This window comes from Dendroctonus ponderosae, unplaced genomic scaffold (genome assembly GCF_020466585.1).
Source record: "Dendroctonus ponderosae isolate FM_Combo_2020 unplaced genomic scaffold, Dpon_F_20191213v2 Dpon_F_20191213_7, whole genome shotgun sequence".
Lineage (NCBI taxonomy): Eukaryota > Metazoa > Arthropoda > Insecta > Coleoptera > Curculionidae > Dendroctonus > Dendroctonus ponderosae.
The window spans coordinates 10,348,225-10,364,638 of NW_026018916.1; the positions used below are offsets into that span (position 1 = coordinate 10,348,225).

The window sequence follows — 16,414 nt, forward strand, 5'->3', positions numbered from 1 at the left end:
CTCGAACAAAAATTACAGTAGAAAGTTACGTTATAAATTACAACTGTTTTAAGTTGATTTACTGCATCTTCACAATGGCCTGTGCACCTCAGTTCAAGGGGAAACTCCATTCTTCGGTCATTATGGAAGTAGAACTTTGAAGAAGAGTAGATTCGCTATGCTGAAATACAAGCTCCTTGTGCGCTCGAATTGAAAGCGCTGTTTGTGTCTTTTTCTGGACTTACAGGACGGAAAAATTGGGAGTAAAATTATCGAATAAACTCTACGACATTCTCTTGTTGGTTGTTCAAAAATATCGAGTTTCTGCCAAAGTCAATGAAACAATTATAATATGTATATTCCAAACTTAACTTAATTACATCTTCTGTTTTATAACAGTCCTTTCAACGTGCGGTCTAATACAAACAACGCAGCGCCTAAGAGATGTATTGAGCCGGTCACTAGCACGTTAAACTGTGTATCGGTATGGTTCTCTAAAAACTTTACAGCTTGAGGAAAACTCTCAAACATATGGACCGTAGCGCTAGAGTTCAAATATTGCCACACTTTTGCATTTTCGCTGCAACGTTCTTTGTGGTAGGGAGCTGGGTTGATTACATCCTTATTGTCTGAGAAAAATATTCATTGGACATTTATACATTTACAATACTTTCTATTTAAATACATAATCATAATATCCATTTTTATTTTGGAGAACTTACCCGCAGTATTCTTATTAACAGCGTTTTTCAGATAATCATCGTCAAAGTTGTTCGTCGTAAAAATGGCAATATCAAAATCACATTTTAGTAGTATAATCAACAGTTTTTCGGGATCTCTTTGCCCAATCACGTTAAATATCAGAACTCGTTTCCTGTTGTCTTGGCCTGTTTTCGAAAGAAACCAATCCGAGCAAACTTGCATACTGTCTTCCGTATGGGCGCCATCTAAATAAAACCTAGCACGATATCAACGTAGAAAATCATTGAGCCCTTCATTAAACCGATAATACGTACACTGAATTATTCCTGGGAATTATTTCATAACGACCAGGCCATTGTGTATGTTCTATAGATTGTTTTGCCATCTCTAAATTAAATTTGTTATGATTAGGTCCTAAAAATGTAAAGCTGCACGTAAACGACGATTCTTGCTTAATTCCTTCAAACCTTACGCAGTTTCATAAAAGCTTCGCTAATAGAAAGTGACAAGCTAGCGTTGGTTCGCAAAACATGTAAAGGTATTCTGGAAACTTTATTATATGTGTAGTGGTCTTCAACGACATGAAAGTTACACTGAAATATTTTCAATTACATTCAAAGTCGAAACATCTAAGATAAAATCACCCACTTACTTTGCGTTCTTTACTTCTGTCTTTAAGAACTTTCATTGCAGCCTCTGGTTGCTGAACACAGAAAACTTCCGCGTTAGGTTTCATTATTCCTGCCTTGTTCCATGCAATGGATTCTATGCTGTTGCCCAATAACAACGTATGGTCTATATCTAAAGGCGTTATACCAGCAACCAAGGTTTTTCTACGCAAGAAAATCCGTAGATGATTAACGATTTTAAAGGAGCTATTCATATCTACCTTACTATGTTGGTGCAATCATATTCGCCTCCAATTCCAACTTCTAATATAGCAACATCCACTTGCGCTGAGATGAAAATGTGAAGAGCCATCAATGTTAGAAATCGAAAATATAGCGGCATATCATAGGAAGCGCTCTAAAAGGCACATGTTCTAATAGAAATATGGAGCATATTCGGATGTGTTCACCTTGACTTTGTCCAGTTGATTATAAATTCTCCAAAAATGTTTCGCAAAATCATCCTGAGAAATCGGTATTCCATTCAATCTGATTCTTTCACGCACTTCAATCAAATGAGGAGAGGAAAAAAATCCCGTTTTGTATCCGTGATTACGCAAAATGTTTTCACAGTAGGAACATGTTGTTCCTTTGCCATTCGTTCCGGTAATGTGAATAACGGGTAGTTTGTCCAACTGGTCAAAATATAGTCCTGACCTGTATAGGGAGTTTGATCATCGGTGACATAAAATTTGCCAAAAATGTTCAATTTAAAACAATCTCCATTTATTTTCGGGGTATTATGACCGTAAAGTATATCATTTTACATGATTTGGGATAATCGAGTTTCGTATTATATAAGCTGAAAAAATCTCCCCGTAAATTTGAGCGGCGGCATGATATTTTCTCTGTCTTCCACATATAGTTTTTGGCCCATCTCAAAATACATTTAAACGAAAAACATAAAAATGAATACCTATTGAGGAATTTTTCCATTTCCAGTAAGTTGTTCTGAGGATTGTTCCTGATTTTAGCTTGTTTGATATATTCCGCATTACTTTGCAACTTATTAAGTGTCTCAACCGCCTTCTGCAAATAGAATAAATCATTTAATATATGAGATAAAATCAAATTCATCTTGAAGAATGTGTTAAAGGTACAGTTTGTGCGAGACATCGGAAACAAAAAGTGAACATTATTTTCAAACCGTTAGGAGATTTGAAAATTTACATTAGCAAAAGTATTGTCTCTTTGACAATTATTGTTTATCCTTATCATACAGATTCGATAGCGACGTAATTAATTTATTCAAACACGAAAAATAACAAAAAAAACTGTCATAATATAAAATCTTGAATGAAAATTTAAAGAAGTTTACTTGTAGCAAATGTGCAGTTTTGTTCGTTAATTCCGGGACAGGAATTGTCTGGGTTAATTCATATTTTTTGTACCAGAAATTACAAGGAGGGTTTAAGGTATACGAATTATTGTCTCGAAAATACTTAACATACTTACACTATTAGTCAAATAAACATATAATGAATTAAATTTAAGACGAAATAGAATGTCCAACAAGTTTAATTACAAGCGAATAAGCTCTAATTATATGTATGTTATCAAAATTTTTGACTAATTTTACAGAGAAATACCTATCATATTTTTATATAATGTAAAATTTGGTCTAGGAAAAAAACTGCCATTGCTTTGTTGCATAAAAGCTGCAGACAATGTATTTATCTTGTTTTTTATTAGTAAGCAACTCGTGATCTGCTTTGAATGTCTATGAATGAATTTGCTCTAACAAGAGAAGAGCTGTGCAGAATTACACTGTTTTTCAAATTGCAATTAGGTGAGTGCTTAGCGTATAGCGATTCAGATGTTCAATAGTATAGAAAAGCAATAGATTTAATTTAGTCAGATTTCGTCTTAACGAATATGATGAAGTTATTAAACAAATTTACGCGATTTTCGAACACTGTGGACGTGGAATTACTTAAGATAAGAAAAAGTCCTCTATAGAGCCTGAATCAATTTCACTTAGTGAACTGGTCATCATGAGAGTACAAAATGTACCTTCTAGAAAAGAGGTGAGGTGTTTTGCTACGAACTTACGAACGTAACTCAACTAAAATTTTAACAGTTTCTTAAGGAAGTAAGTATTCCTAACTTATTTCTATGAAGTTGTTCGACTTTTTTGTATTTATTAATTTTATTTCAGGAATTGTTAAAATTTGTATTTATTCCCATTTAATTTTCTCTGGGCTGCTGGCGATTTATGTATCTTTTTTCACTTGAACAACATTTCAACTGCATTAAATTTCAACTTAAATGAATGAAATACAAGGAAATCACTTTGAATATAAAATGTACACTGTTGTATGTGTTTTTCAGACTACCTACTTTACCTGGATTTCGGAGGCGCAAAGAATTGCTTTTTTAGTCCATTTCATACAAGTACCTACTTTGACAGAATATTCGTTTTGACTTTGAACGTAAAAAACAAATTAACCGTGGAAACCAACGCAGAGGTACAATCAATAAGTTTAAAAGTGTCAAAAATATGAAAATGTGAGACATTCTCATGTATTAACAATAAAAAACAGGTATGTGCTATCAATTAATTGCCTCAAACTGCATTTTAATGTAAATTTATTTCACTTTGATACACTAAATTCACATACAGATGAATCAACTCAAGTATGTCCTAGTGTCCTTTCAAATTCAGCCATGAGATTCATATAAAACAGCAAGTTTTAGAATGTACTTAAATATAATATTTAACAACTACACAGGCCATTAAGCATAATAAGCATATTTGGAAAATAAAGATTTACCTCGTAATTGCTAGCCATGATACTGCCACTTTTAACTAACTGAGAAACTTTCCTGTAATTTATCGAAAAATTGCACAAGCCATGACCCAACATAACCATACTTTTAGATATAGACTCGAAAAGATCATTAATTCCTGATAATTATAAGGGCAAACAGTTAAAATTGATATGAAGAAAGCGAACGGTTATCACTATCACTCTGGATTCAACTTTACGCATTCAACAGTTCAAAAGGTTGTCGGGGAATCAAATGTGTTTTGAGAATATAAAGTAAATATATCAAATACTTTTATAGATTACGTATACTTCGATCGATTAAGGCTACGAAAGAATATTAATTAGTCTTTAGAAATTTTCTTCAACATTTTTCTAACAACAATGAAAACTTCAAAAATACCTAAAGCTTTTCAAGTTAAATGCAACTAAACCTTTTTGAATTTGCCTCGCAAAACTCACAAGGTAGAGATGGTCGAAGTGCAAATTAGACTTAAACATTTTATAGATAAGGATGCATGATGCAATGGGATCTCCAAAACTAAGAAATACTGATAAATTCCGAATTAATACAGTTAAATTCGAAAACAAAAAATTTCTTTTAATTTTTGAAATATTTAAAAAGTATTTTTTTGGATTTTCGTGTTTTTTTTCATTTTTGAAGTTATTTGAGCTTGTCTCAGAAGTAGATCTTAAATTCTGAAGAAAGTTTTACTATTGTGTTTTGGTAAGAAAGATAATCAGTAATAAGCGGAAATTTTTATGTTTTTTATGATTATCATAAAGTTATCCTAAAAACGTTTTTGAGTGTTAATTTAATTTTGAGTAAATCCGCTTTTAAAAAAGCGTTTTATTATCAAAAATCTTACTTGACAGGCAAAGTGCAAATAAATAGGGGGATTTTTATACAAAACTAACCGCATAAAACTTTAAAGTTAATTTTTCTTGGAATAAAACTAACGAGTTTTTCACTAAACTTTCTCTATTAATTTCAATATTTACATGTGTAGATAAGATAATCGCACATCTGTGTTAAATCACTTTTCTTCTCTCATATATAGTTCTATACTTATCTCTAAACCGTCCAATTTTGAAAAAAAATATGGGTTTTTGTCCTTGTCTTGCCCGTTTTCCGCGCTATTTCCATTTTGCCCTATCAATTCTCGAGATGCGCAAGAGCGTTACTAAGTAAGTACTACTTAGGTCCCATGCCTAGTGTGAAACGAACAAGAAACGTCAATGTCATAATATGTCTTTCAAGTAAAATATGGTTACGGAAGATGTGTCGGGCGTTGTAAAATAAAGTTTATTTCGCAGGACAGCATAAATACGCTTAATCCGGATTTTGAAAAGTGTAGTGCATTAAATTAGCGGATATTCTTACGTAACCCCATCACTCGGTGAGTAACCCATCAATTTCAGAAAGTTTTTTTAATGTTGTCTTCCCATACCCGTGTTAAAATAACGGTATCATTCCATCCCGATTTTTTGGAAACAAATTTATCTTGCAGAATTTCACTTCTGCCAATTCCGGCACTGCACACACAGAGCAGGATAGTTTTCATTGATTTCCCCAATAACGCAAGTCCGGTGCCATTTTATTTATTTTTCTCTATCTTGGGTGACTCAGAGGATTCACTCCCTACCCCGAAGAAAGTCCGTGGTAAAACGTCAAAAAACAGTGCTAAAACCATGGAACTACTTGCAGATAGACCAAAACCTACCATGTCGGACCGCAGGGCAGAGCTAGAGCGCAAAAAGGCCAGACTTCAACAGCTGAGAGAAGAAAAAGAAAAAAGGCGAAGAGATAAAGAACTACAAGCTGTTAAAGACTCGAAAGAGCGAGTCCAAGTGGATGCAGGGGGCGACAGAAAGGACATTGATAAGGCCCTTACTGACTTCGGCATTGCCCCACTGTCCGAGATATTTTCCAGCATTTCTAGTGCAAATTCCTTGACCCCTGAACCCAGCAGGAATCATACGCCTGATACATCTTTGCAGTTGAATAGTTTACCAAATAAGTAAGTTTATTTGATGTTATTGAGTGGAATTTATCTCCTGAAGCTTTGTTTTTTATCCCCAACCAATATACACCTGCACAAACATTGCTTTTATGATTTTAAAAACATGTAGTACAGTGTAAAAAAATTATACGCTTATCCGATTTTATGCTACTATGTAATAGCAATCTCTCCGATGAGCATTAGATCTAAATTCCGGAAAAAATACTTGGAGGAAAGTTTACACTAAAAAAAAACTAATTTACACAATAGCGTGAGTAAAATGTAAACACGAAGAACTGTTTACTGATTTTATAATATAATTCCAGTCTAAACAATGGTTACAATGAAATAAACAGCACAAAATCAATAATAGTTTAATATAAAAAACGAATATTGAAGCTAACTGTAATGTCTCACTATAAAGTCCTTGCAGGACTTGGATTCGTTTAATAACTTATTATGCCAGCATAAATCATGTTTACAGGTCTCACTAGTCAATGACATAGAACCTATTTATAGACACCTACCTATACACCTGCAAACTTAGAAAATTTGATATTCCGCTTAGTTAAAAACATATATCCATATTTGCTAATGAGATTTACATATTGTGCTTTTTAATTATTTAGTGTAATTGCCGTGCGAAAAAAGGTGCCCCAGCTTACGGTGGTTCCAGTACAGACTACGAGTATACCGCCTAAAGAAGTTGTAACTTATACCAAACAAACGCAGACAACTGCAACCGGCCATGAATTGCGTGATGGTAAGTTCGATTGGATTAGATTTTTGCATATTTAGAAGGTTTTTTGTTGGTAATTCTATTTAATTCCACAACTAGACATGTAAATTAAGTAGCTGATGGTTTCTGAGATAGGTATACTATTTCTAGTTATATTTAAATTTCATTTTTGGAAATGATTCCAAGAAGTTTTGTCCTGCATTTCATGTAGCTTATACCTATCTTTTTCATTTTAGACTCAGTGATAATTTTGATACATTTGCTTTTATTAACAAAATCATTAAATTATCATTTATTATCAAAAAAAGAAGAAACTTAAACTAAATTGCAAAAAATTGCCTTGTTTTAAATATGATAATTGTTAGTGTTGCTAAACAATTGAGGACTTAATTTCATAATAAGCAGCCATTTGAAAAGTAACCAGCAATTGCATGGTTTGAACTCTTTTGTCACACTATCCGATAGATTTGCTGTGTTAATTACACATATTATTCATACGTATATTATTCATGCTGCTGGTTAGGTTTTTCCGGATACTCCTGGAAGGCTTCTTGTAAGTATTCCAGTTCGTAACCATTCCATCCTATTTCGATAAAATGCTGCATAACAAATTTTGCTTGGCTCACTCCGACCCTGGTCTTGTTAATCTTCGATTTGATTTAATTATCACTTCCCAATGACCGTTTAGCACCTTTGATATACATATTGAGTACCCATTTTAATCCACTTAATATAATACTAATATTTAATTGTAAAATTAATGCAACATTAATTTTATATACCAAATGTTTGTGGTTAATGTATTTTTTTATGCAAAATCTAAATAATACATTTTGCGATTAGATACTAACAAAATATATTTTTTTTAATCTTGAGAATATACTAATAATAATAACGTCTTCGTTATTTTTCACCATGTCTTAATGGTGGTAATGGCTGTACATAATCACCTGAATGTAAAAACGAGTTATTCCTTCTTTTCCATCATGTACAAAGTCTGTTTTTTTGCACATTGGTTTAAGCTTTTTTCTGCCATTCATTTCATGTTAAGCTTTCGAGTATTTTAACAATTTTGTTCTTGAATGCTGCGAGCATCTTGTTCTTGACACACGAAGGACACAATTTAAACGTTCGCTCTTTTGTCGAAACGAAATATACTAAATGACACTATTTAAGATATTAGCGACATTATTTTTTGTATCGTAATTGCTAACAAGGATTTTCTTCTGCATCGTCATCCCCCCTTACAGGCTATATGGAGGACTGGTGGAGACCTCGCAAAGGTACGCAATTATGCACGACACTGCATCACCTTAACTTTTACATATCACGCTGTATATAGCCGCCTTACTTTTTACATTGTTAGTGACAAATTTACAAGATGCAGCTGATAAAAATTTAAATGGGTGAACCTTGAGCCAAATTCAATACAAAGAATTTATTTTTTGTTGTTTGAATTACTTTTTATTTTCAATTGAAAATGTGTCCATATCATAAACAGAGTGTTTCCGATCAAAAACACATTGTCAAACTAAATTCAACATACAGAACGATTCATATTTATGGGTCATAAGCACTCATCCACCGCTTAACTTTTCTTCTGCTAATACCTAATTGGATTATTTCGGATATATTTTTAGAATTTCCATTTAATTTCCTCAACATTCAACCTCTTGTACTCTCAGTAATTTTCGTACTGAATTCATCTTAGTAATTGGCTCAGTTCATTGTTTCTGCATCTATTCGAATACACTCTGTAATAACTAAATCAACTGATAAAAATTGCTAAAGATTACTCATTGAAACAAAAATTTTCCACCTTAAACAACTGCAGTAAATTGAAACAACATGCTTAATTGTATTTATCCAATTCACTCAAATTACATCGTGTGTTCCATTTTTTTCTCTCGCCAGTATTTGAGATGCAAAATATTAATCTTCCCGGTTAAATAAGGGTTTCATCAAACAAAAGCGGTCTTGAATTTAACGCCGCTTATTTGGTTGTATCATATGTTTAAACTTTTATATATATCTATTTCATCACAAGGAGCTTTTCTGCAAATTTATGTGTGCATTGTATGAGTTGGATAGCATATTGTACATTTTTATATAACTCAGAATTACCAACAAGACAAGTTTTCTTTGACATGTAATATACTTAGGTACTGTACGCTTGATATTTTTTGTCTAATCGATGTTTTTCTTTTTTAATTTCTTTAGCCCATGCCACAGACTACTACGGTAAGTTTCTAGATTCCAAATCTTTGCTATTCCAGCTAGTTTTCGCTTTTTGCCAATTTGGTCTTAAGTTTGTTTTTCACATTCCCTTCGTTCCTTTGCTACATTTTTTCATATTTCCCTTACATTAGGCAGCCAATGCGAACTCAACTCTATAAAAGTGTTCGATCATCAATCGATTGTCATTGGCTGCTCCTTCCTACATTCGCTCACCTACTTTTGTTCTCAATCTTTTTGCTCAATCCTGACTTGTGTTGTTCATACCTCATTTCTAAATGAATGAAACTCTCTCTAAAAACTTGTTGCCTGAATTATTAGTGATGTATATTGATTTGGGGGGACAATGGATGGCGCTGTGTTCTTTGTATATTAAGGGTCTCACTGTATACAAACATGCTTGAATATTGTGCTAAAATCCGTTTGTTAGTCCGTATTGTTTAGATTGTATTCATTTTGCGAATTTAAAAGTGGCCTTTGATTTCAGAAAAATTTACAGATTTTCTTTAACACCAAGTGTGTATAACTGCAGCGACTCGGTCGTTTTTATTCATTTTAGTATATTTGAATCCCAATGAACATTCGTTGTATACACACTGATAAGTTTGCAAAAAATACATTAGCAAAATTTGTATTTCGAGCAATATTAATCACATTAACCAACTAACTGCATGCTGAAATTAACCAGATAAATTTGCTGACTTAATTAAATTTAGTAACTTTGCCTCGTAATGCAGCTGCAGCACTATTTTTTCTGTAAGGCCATCATTTGTGGACATTTTTATTGGGCTGCAAAAGTAAAAATAAGTTATTTGTTCTTCATTGGGCCGAACTACCTTCAACAGAAACTCATAGGGGCGTAATAATCGGCTAATACTAGACTAGAAGATTTGGCTCCTGATGAATTCCTTCAGATAAATGAATAGATTTTGATTTAATTTTGAGCAGTGTTTCTGTTCCATTTTGCGCAACACTCAACAAACAAACAATGCACATCGATTACACCACACGCTTTGGAAATTGCTCGCTTTTTCTAGAAATTGTGTTACAATTTCAACAGTATTTTGTATATGAACTTCATGCTTCCACGCAAATAACTTATTTTTACTTAATTTTTGAGAAAGTATTATAAAGTGTTGTATATTTTATCTTTTTGAAATTCGAAAGAAACATTTGATTTTTATCCCTAATGTTAACTGTTTCTTTTTACTCCCACCCTACGGCAGACGAATACAACCTAAACCCAGGTTTAGAGTGGGAAGATGAGTTCACAGGTAGGTGGCTACGCATAGCTTAGGTTTATGTATTTGGTGTTTGTTAACTTGGGGAAACTACCTCAATCTAAGCGCTTGCGTAGTTGCAATATGCTAACATTTCTTTTTCTTTTACTTATCCATTTTATGGTAAAACTAATTTGTGGAAAATATTTTGGCTCGATCTAGTTAACCCTCTGGATTGTGGGCTGATCTCGAAAAACTTAAGCCTGTATACAGGAGAATCTGTAGTTTTTAGTTATTATTTTAGCCCTTAAAATCTGCTTCTTTCAATCGACTTAGTTACTCCTACCATATCATGTAAACAAGATTGTCTGGGGCAGTTCCTTATTCGAAACCTCAGAAAATTACTACATCTGATTATTCAGGCAATACTTATAAACTCTTTTAATAACTACACACTTACCACACGAAATTTACACTGTTTTTACATGTTTGGACTTTGATATATTACAAATATTAATAGAAGGTAGATGTTTTGTGGTACTTTGGAGGTATATTAATAGAAGGTGCAACTAGTGGAACGGAAAAATTTAATTTAACCAAAAAGACGAAAGTTAATTCAGTTTCGATCGCAACCGAAGGAAAATGCTTTTAGATGCAGCGTCTCTAAATCACTGTTGTCTTGCGTATAATACTCTAGAATTAAATTAACACTATGTACTAATATCTGTTTCTGCAACTATTTGCTTGGCCATCTCGCTACGTTTAACGCCTGTGGGGTCAAATTCCTTTTACTCTTAATTTTTTTCTTTGCCTAAATGTGTTACTTGCCTCTATCTTCTTCCTGTCTATAATTCATCCTCTAATTGTGAATCCCCTTTACACATGCTTGACATGCTGATGTTTGTGTTCTAGTGTGTGAATGATGAAACGTAAATGTCGTTGATTGGTCAAAATGCTTCTAAATTACTCACAATAGGATTTGATTCTTAAAATTTTATTTATTTTTGTTGTACTTTGGCCAACTTGGGCGTTTATTTCATCGAAAGATAACTGTAATGGAAAATTGAGAATGTTTTCTTTTAGAGTTATTGCAGTAATGAGTAGAAAGTTTTGCCAATGTGCCATGGGTCAATTATCAGAGTAGTTATTGCTTTGATGCGAGATTGTTGTAGACATGTTTAATAATTTGTTTGCAAGAATTCCGGACAAATATGCACTTTTGCCAGTTGAGGAAAAAACTCCAAATTAATTGCGTTTGTCCGAATTTGTTGCAACAATTCCACCAAAGCCGCATTTAACGTGATTGTTGCCGGAATGAGTGTTCATGGACGAACCTTTACAGTTTACACGTTGTTACGTATTACACGTTCAAATCTAAACCTGCTATGGCTGTAAAAAGATATTCCTATCTGAGCAGAAAGGAAGCACATTGAATTACACAGCAATTTTAAAAACCGTTCTTTAAAAAGTAATGATCAGATAAAAAGTGCCGTTATTTACACTCCATTCAACAACACAACCTGCAGAGAAGTAATCGCTTTCTTGGGAACTATTTAATCTGCCGGCTTTGTTTCTCGGTCTATATTTATGTAGATTTTCCACTCACTTTCATGTCTTTGATGCATTATTTTAAGAGATTCACTTAATTAAATCCGAAATATCACATGAGCCAAATTAGGTATAAAACTGACAATGGTAGGCAGTAAATGATGTCCAAAAAGCGCCGTTTGACTGGCAGAATAGTATGTTTCAGGATACTTGATTTCATTTTAAAAGCTAGCTAAGAGTGCCTGAAGCGTACTGAGTGAATGAAATAAACTATAATATAACGCCGGCGATTATTCGCCTTGAGAGCCCGCCAAATATTCACCTTTAGTTCTAACGTATGGCGACCCGCAAGGAGAAGACGAGGAGAGTTCGCTGCCCCATCTCGGCGCCAGCAAACTTCCCCCTGGAATTCTACCCCATGGTCTTCCTCAGGTCATGGAAGTGCAACCAGCTGTTACACAAGTGGAGCAAGACGCCAAGAAGGAGCAAGAAGCGAAAGAAAGTAAGTCCAAGTCTCTAAAAAATATGTCCTAGACAGTAAAAGGTTTCCTTATTTTGAATATTAGTTCGAGATCTTAGCGAGGAGGAACAACAGATGATTATCCTTTCCGAGAACTTCCAACACTTTATGGATAGGGCAGGCCGGATCATGGAAAGGGCGCTCTGTGAAACTGTGGACATTTACACGGACTATTCGGGTATAGGAGAAGAAGGTCTGGACGAAAAGTGCCATCAGACGATTTCGTTTAATCGAACTTTCTTTGATGAAAGGTATTTCCATTCTTTCTCTGATGGCTGAAAATTACCTTCACCATATCAAACTTTCTTTCAGGTGGTCTAAAAATCGTTTAATAACCTCCTTGGATTGGTCACCGCAATATCCTGAATTACTTCTAGCCTCGTATGCAAATAACGACGAATCACCGAACGATCCAGGCGGAGTAGTGCTAGTTTGGAACACCAAATTTAAGAAAACTACTCCTGAATATGTTTTTCATTGTCAAAGCGCAGTGTTGTCGACAACATTTGCTAGGTAAGGCTGGCAATGTGTTAGGAAAACCAAACCGAGTGGATTTAATTTTTTTTTCAGGTTTCACCCCAACTTAATTTTGGGCGGTACTTATTCCGGTCAAATTGTTTTATGGGACAATCGGGCGCAAAAGCGGACGCCGGTCCAACGGACACCGTTATCTGCTGCGGCACATACTGTAAGTTTTTCATGTACAATTGCACGTAAATTGCATTTAAAATTTTTTTATTTTTTTAGCATCCAGTGTATTCATTAGCAGTCGTCGGCACGCAGAACGCACACAACTTAATAAGTATTTCCACAGACGGTCGGATGTGTTCTTGGTCTCTAGACATGTTGGGGCAACCGCAAGAGATTCTAGATTTGCACAGAATGCAGGGCAAACCAGTGGCTGTGACTTGTTTGGACTTTCCAAGTTCAGATGTCAATAACTTCGTTGTAGGATCTGAAGAAGGTGCGGGCGTGAATAAAACAATAAAAATTTTCATTGCTAAAGCCTGTTTCCTCTAGGTGCTGCATATTCTGCTTGTAGACACGGAACAAAAGCAGGAATTACAGAAACGTATGATAGTCATCAAGGTCCTATTGCGGGCATTAGTGTTAATGCTGTGCAAGGAGGCATTGATTTTTCTCATATGTTTCTCACGTCTTCGTTCGATTGGACTATGAAATTGTGGAGCTTAAAAGTAAGTAAAGAAACCGATACGCCTGTAACAATGATCTAAATTCTCGGTTTATGTTAGGACACAAAGCCGATTTACTCATTCGAAGACAACGGTGATTACGTAGCGGATGTTAAATGGTCCCCCGTTCATCCTGCGCTGTTTGCTGCAGTTGATTGTCATGGTCGCCTCGATTTATGGAATCTGAACCAATATACGGAAGTCCCAGCAGCTAGCGTTACAGTGGAAGGGATGCCAGCTCTCAATAAAGTATCCTGGACTCCTTCGGGCTTGCACGTTACCGTCGGAGATAGTTTAGGAAGGATTCATGTGTATGATGTTGCAGAGGTGAGTTTTTGCTTTTTTTAAATGCTTTCAAGGAGAACTAAATAAATTCCTTTTAAAACACTTCATTCTAAATGTACATGCACTCAACATATCACTCTTATATCAATAAATAACAATCATTAGGTTGTGCGTTGTAAAAAGCTTCCTGTTAAGGCCAAATTTTTAAATATTTTATCCTCAGTTTTTCAGTTGTCTGGCAAATCATCCGAATTTTGGGTGTTTTTAAAATTTGAAACATTTTTTTCTTCATACAAAAAACTAAAAAAGGCAAAGCGTTATTGAGTTATTGCATGGCTAATGAACACGCCAATAAAATGTAAGAATTATGCGTGGGGACAAAATAATTTCAGGCTCGAGCGCTTGTTGTTTTTGGAAAACCCGCTATTTTTTGCTATGGTTTAGCTGGTTTTAAATTCAGTTATATGGCAGATCGCAACCATTTACTATGACCAACATTAATTTTTGTTGTTGAATTATCTTGAAATAAAAACTCGATAGAGAAACCAAAAATGAAATAGACATTTTATGCAAATATGAAGCTGCTGGTCTAACTTATTTTTGAGCCATGATAAGTGAGTTTACCATCAGAAATACCAAAACGACCATAAAATATAGTTATAAATGATGAATTCGGCTGCGGTAATTATTTTAGAATGTGCGTGATTTCAAATGAAACAAACATAAAAAAATTATGAAAGACCCAGAAATTTAAAAAATTATAAAATGTCTAGAAAATAACAGAAAACCTTCTTGCAGGCGCTTGGCGCTTTTCCATACGAAATTTGAAACCGTGTTTAATTGGTATAAAGAAATTATTACGTTACAGGTTTTTAGTTTTCATATCAATTTACAGTTGAAAGCTGACTTATAGTCCAAAAAACTGCGTTTATTGTGTTCTTGATAAAATACACAATCGCATCGCTTCGATTCGCATTTGCATGATCAATCATCCCAGAAACACCAGACAATTAATGCCGGCTTTTATTTAGAATTTCGCTCATCCCAGGCATGATGAATGGAACAAATTTCTCTACACCACGCAGGAGCTACGAAATAGCCAAGTGGATGAGGAATTAGGAAAATTAAGTTTTTCAGTGCCTGGTGCATCGTTTTAAACATTATTATTCATAGGTTGTTGATCCACTTGTAGCGTCCATTACTAGTCTGAATGGTGGTTGTTTAACTTAATTAAGCAGGTTAAAATAATGAATTCCACATACTAAATTACTAGTACGTTTAACACAGCAAAACGTTTAGACATTGGATGTGTACTACAAGTGGACCAACAAAGTGATAACTCTAAAGGATTAAATGCAACACTATTCCAGAAAACCACATAGGGGAAATTTAAAAGAACATAGATGTGTAGTTGTATCTGCCAAAATGATATTTGATGTTTATAATGTTACCCACCAGCTATAAATTTATGATCTGTTCCAGCAGCTTTATTTGAAAAATGTATTGTGTACTGATTGATTTGGGTTTTAAATGGTAGGTTTATTACTTCACACTTACATACTGAACAGCTATTCCGCTATGTGTCCCAATATGTACCTTTTTCCTATTTTTCGCTGCGAGCCATACATTTTCAGACTTAATAAATCTACCATCATTTGAAAACGCATTGTATGTTAGAGTTGCACTGTCCTAAATGGAGACTTGAAAACTTCTAATTTTCTCTAAATTAGAGTTAGAAGAATGTCGTCGTTTTAACGACCTGCAATGTGATTCTGTCAGCTGTACAGTTAGATGAGATTGAAGGTTGATTGACGTTGAAGTTGTCTTGTTACACTTCCTTCTTTCTGTTGTATCATAATGTACTAAAAAAATATAATTACCGTGTTTGCGCGGTTAAAAAAGAAAAAAAAGAAAATCTAAAATAAAGTATCATAATACAATAAAAATACATATAAGACTCTTATTTAACAGCAGCTTAATAACGATCATGGCGTTCTATCTGTTAATGAATTACTTGAACTATCTGCAATCTGTTACATGTGCCTGTAAATAGCTAATTTATTCGTATTATTAACAGATAATTTAGTGAATTTTGATACTTATGGTTTTCTATGTTTTGTGCCTTTGTGTACATATTGAATTATGTTATTATTTATTATTAATTTCCAATTAAATAGGCGTTAATTAAGACAGTTATCATTTATTTGATGTGCACACCTTACTGGCGGTAAGTATTAATCGTAAAACCAACAATGAATGACTGAGCTAGCGATACAGATGCTAAAGCGCATATTGCATGAAGTAACACACGACTCTTTATCTATTTTTTATTTTCAATAAGACAAAATTATGATACAATATAAACTTAAAAAGTATCAATGAAACACACCGATAATAAACGGATTACTAAATAATTAAAATTATTAACAGTAAACAAAATATAGACCTTAAAAACATTGTATCGCTGTAACTTCTAAACAAAGTATGCTTCAATTTTGATTTACCCTTAAATAGATGGAAAATAATTGTTCTATTTTGGTGAATAATGTTTTAA

The 16,414-nt window shown here is 33.9% G+C and overlaps 2 protein-coding genes across 11 annotated transcripts; one reads left to right on the plus strand and one right to left on the minus strand.

Moving 5' to 3' along the window:
- Nucleotides 1-318: 318 nt before the first annotated feature.
- LOC109542803 (folylpolyglutamate synthase, mitochondrial) lies at nucleotides 319-4,458 on the minus strand. 2 transcript variants are annotated; one of them, XM_019912188.2, is made up of 9 exons: nucleotides 4,124-4,458; nucleotides 2,266-2,378; nucleotides 1,760-2,006; nucleotides 1,571-1,707; nucleotides 1,334-1,514; nucleotides 1,154-1,274; nucleotides 996-1,095; nucleotides 702-937; nucleotides 319-608 (listed from the first exon to the last, which is right to left on the minus strand). In XM_019912188.2, the coding sequence occupies exons 1-9, from the start codon at nucleotides 4,220-4,222 to the stop codon at nucleotides 370-372; spliced, it is 1,473 nt and encodes a 490-aa protein (XP_019767747.2). In that variant the 5' UTR covers nucleotides 4,223-4,458; the 3' UTR covers nucleotides 319-369. The 2 variants fall into 2 exon arrangements, with proteins under 2 accessions (XP_019767747.2, XP_019767748.2); XM_019912189.2 differs by lacking the exon at nucleotides 4,124-4,458 and adding an exon at nucleotides 3,695-3,775.
- LOC109542802 (cytoplasmic dynein 1 intermediate chain) lies at nucleotides 3,807-16,050 on the plus strand. 9 transcript variants are annotated; one of them, XM_048668077.1, is made up of 14 exons: nucleotides 3,807-3,892; nucleotides 5,826-6,138; nucleotides 6,750-6,883; nucleotides 8,110-8,142; nucleotides 9,080-9,100; nucleotides 10,321-10,368; nucleotides 12,215-12,364; nucleotides 12,429-12,633; nucleotides 12,695-12,895; nucleotides 12,953-13,070; nucleotides 13,130-13,346; nucleotides 13,403-13,578; nucleotides 13,636-13,902; nucleotides 14,892-16,050. In XM_048668077.1, exons 2-14 carry the CDS (start codon nucleotides 5,843-5,845, stop codon nucleotides 15,015-15,017), a joined length of 1,992 nt encoding a protein of 663 aa, XP_048524034.1. In that variant the 5' UTR covers nucleotides 3,807-3,892; nucleotides 5,826-5,842; the 3' UTR covers nucleotides 15,018-16,050. The 9 variants fall into 9 exon arrangements, with proteins under 9 accessions (XP_048524034.1, XP_048524033.1, XP_048524035.1 ...); XM_048668076.1 differs by lacking the exon at nucleotides 3,807-3,892 and adding an exon at nucleotides 5,334-5,517; XM_048668082.1 differs by lacking the exon at nucleotides 3,807-3,892 and adding an exon at nucleotides 5,513-5,517 and having other exon boundaries at nucleotides 12,191-12,364.
- Nucleotides 16,051-16,414: the final 364 nt, after the last annotated feature.

What these genes read in the sequence shown, in the direction of transcription:
- LOC109542803 (XM_019912188.2), bottom strand. Translation starts at nt 4,222, where the DNA reads ATGGTTATGTTGGGTCATGGCTTGTGCAATTTTTCGATAAATTACAGG. An exon ending in ATCAACTGGACAAAGTCAAG is followed by an intron (nt 1,708 to 1,759) that starts GTGAACACATCC and finishes TGTGCCTTTTAG; the next exon opens with AGCGCTTCCTATGATATGCC. An exon ending in ACAGAAGTAAAGAACGCAAA is followed by an intron (nt 1,275 to 1,333) that starts GTAAGTGGGTGA and finishes AAAATATTTCAG; the next exon opens with TGTAACTTTCATGTCGTTGA.
- LOC109542802 (XM_048668082.1), top strand. Translation starts at nt 5,843, where the DNA reads ATGTCGGACCGCAGGGCAGAGCTAGAGCGCAAAAAGGCCAGACTTCAA. An exon ending in CTGGTGGAGACCTCGCAAAG is followed by an intron (nt 8,143 to 9,079) that starts GTACGCAATTAT and finishes TAATTTCTTTAG; the next exon opens with CCCATGCCACAGACTACTAC. An exon ending in CGTTGTAGGATCTGAAGAAG is followed by an intron (nt 13,347 to 13,402) that starts GTGCGGGCGTGA and finishes TGTTTCCTCTAG; the next exon opens with GTGCTGCATATTCTGCTTGT.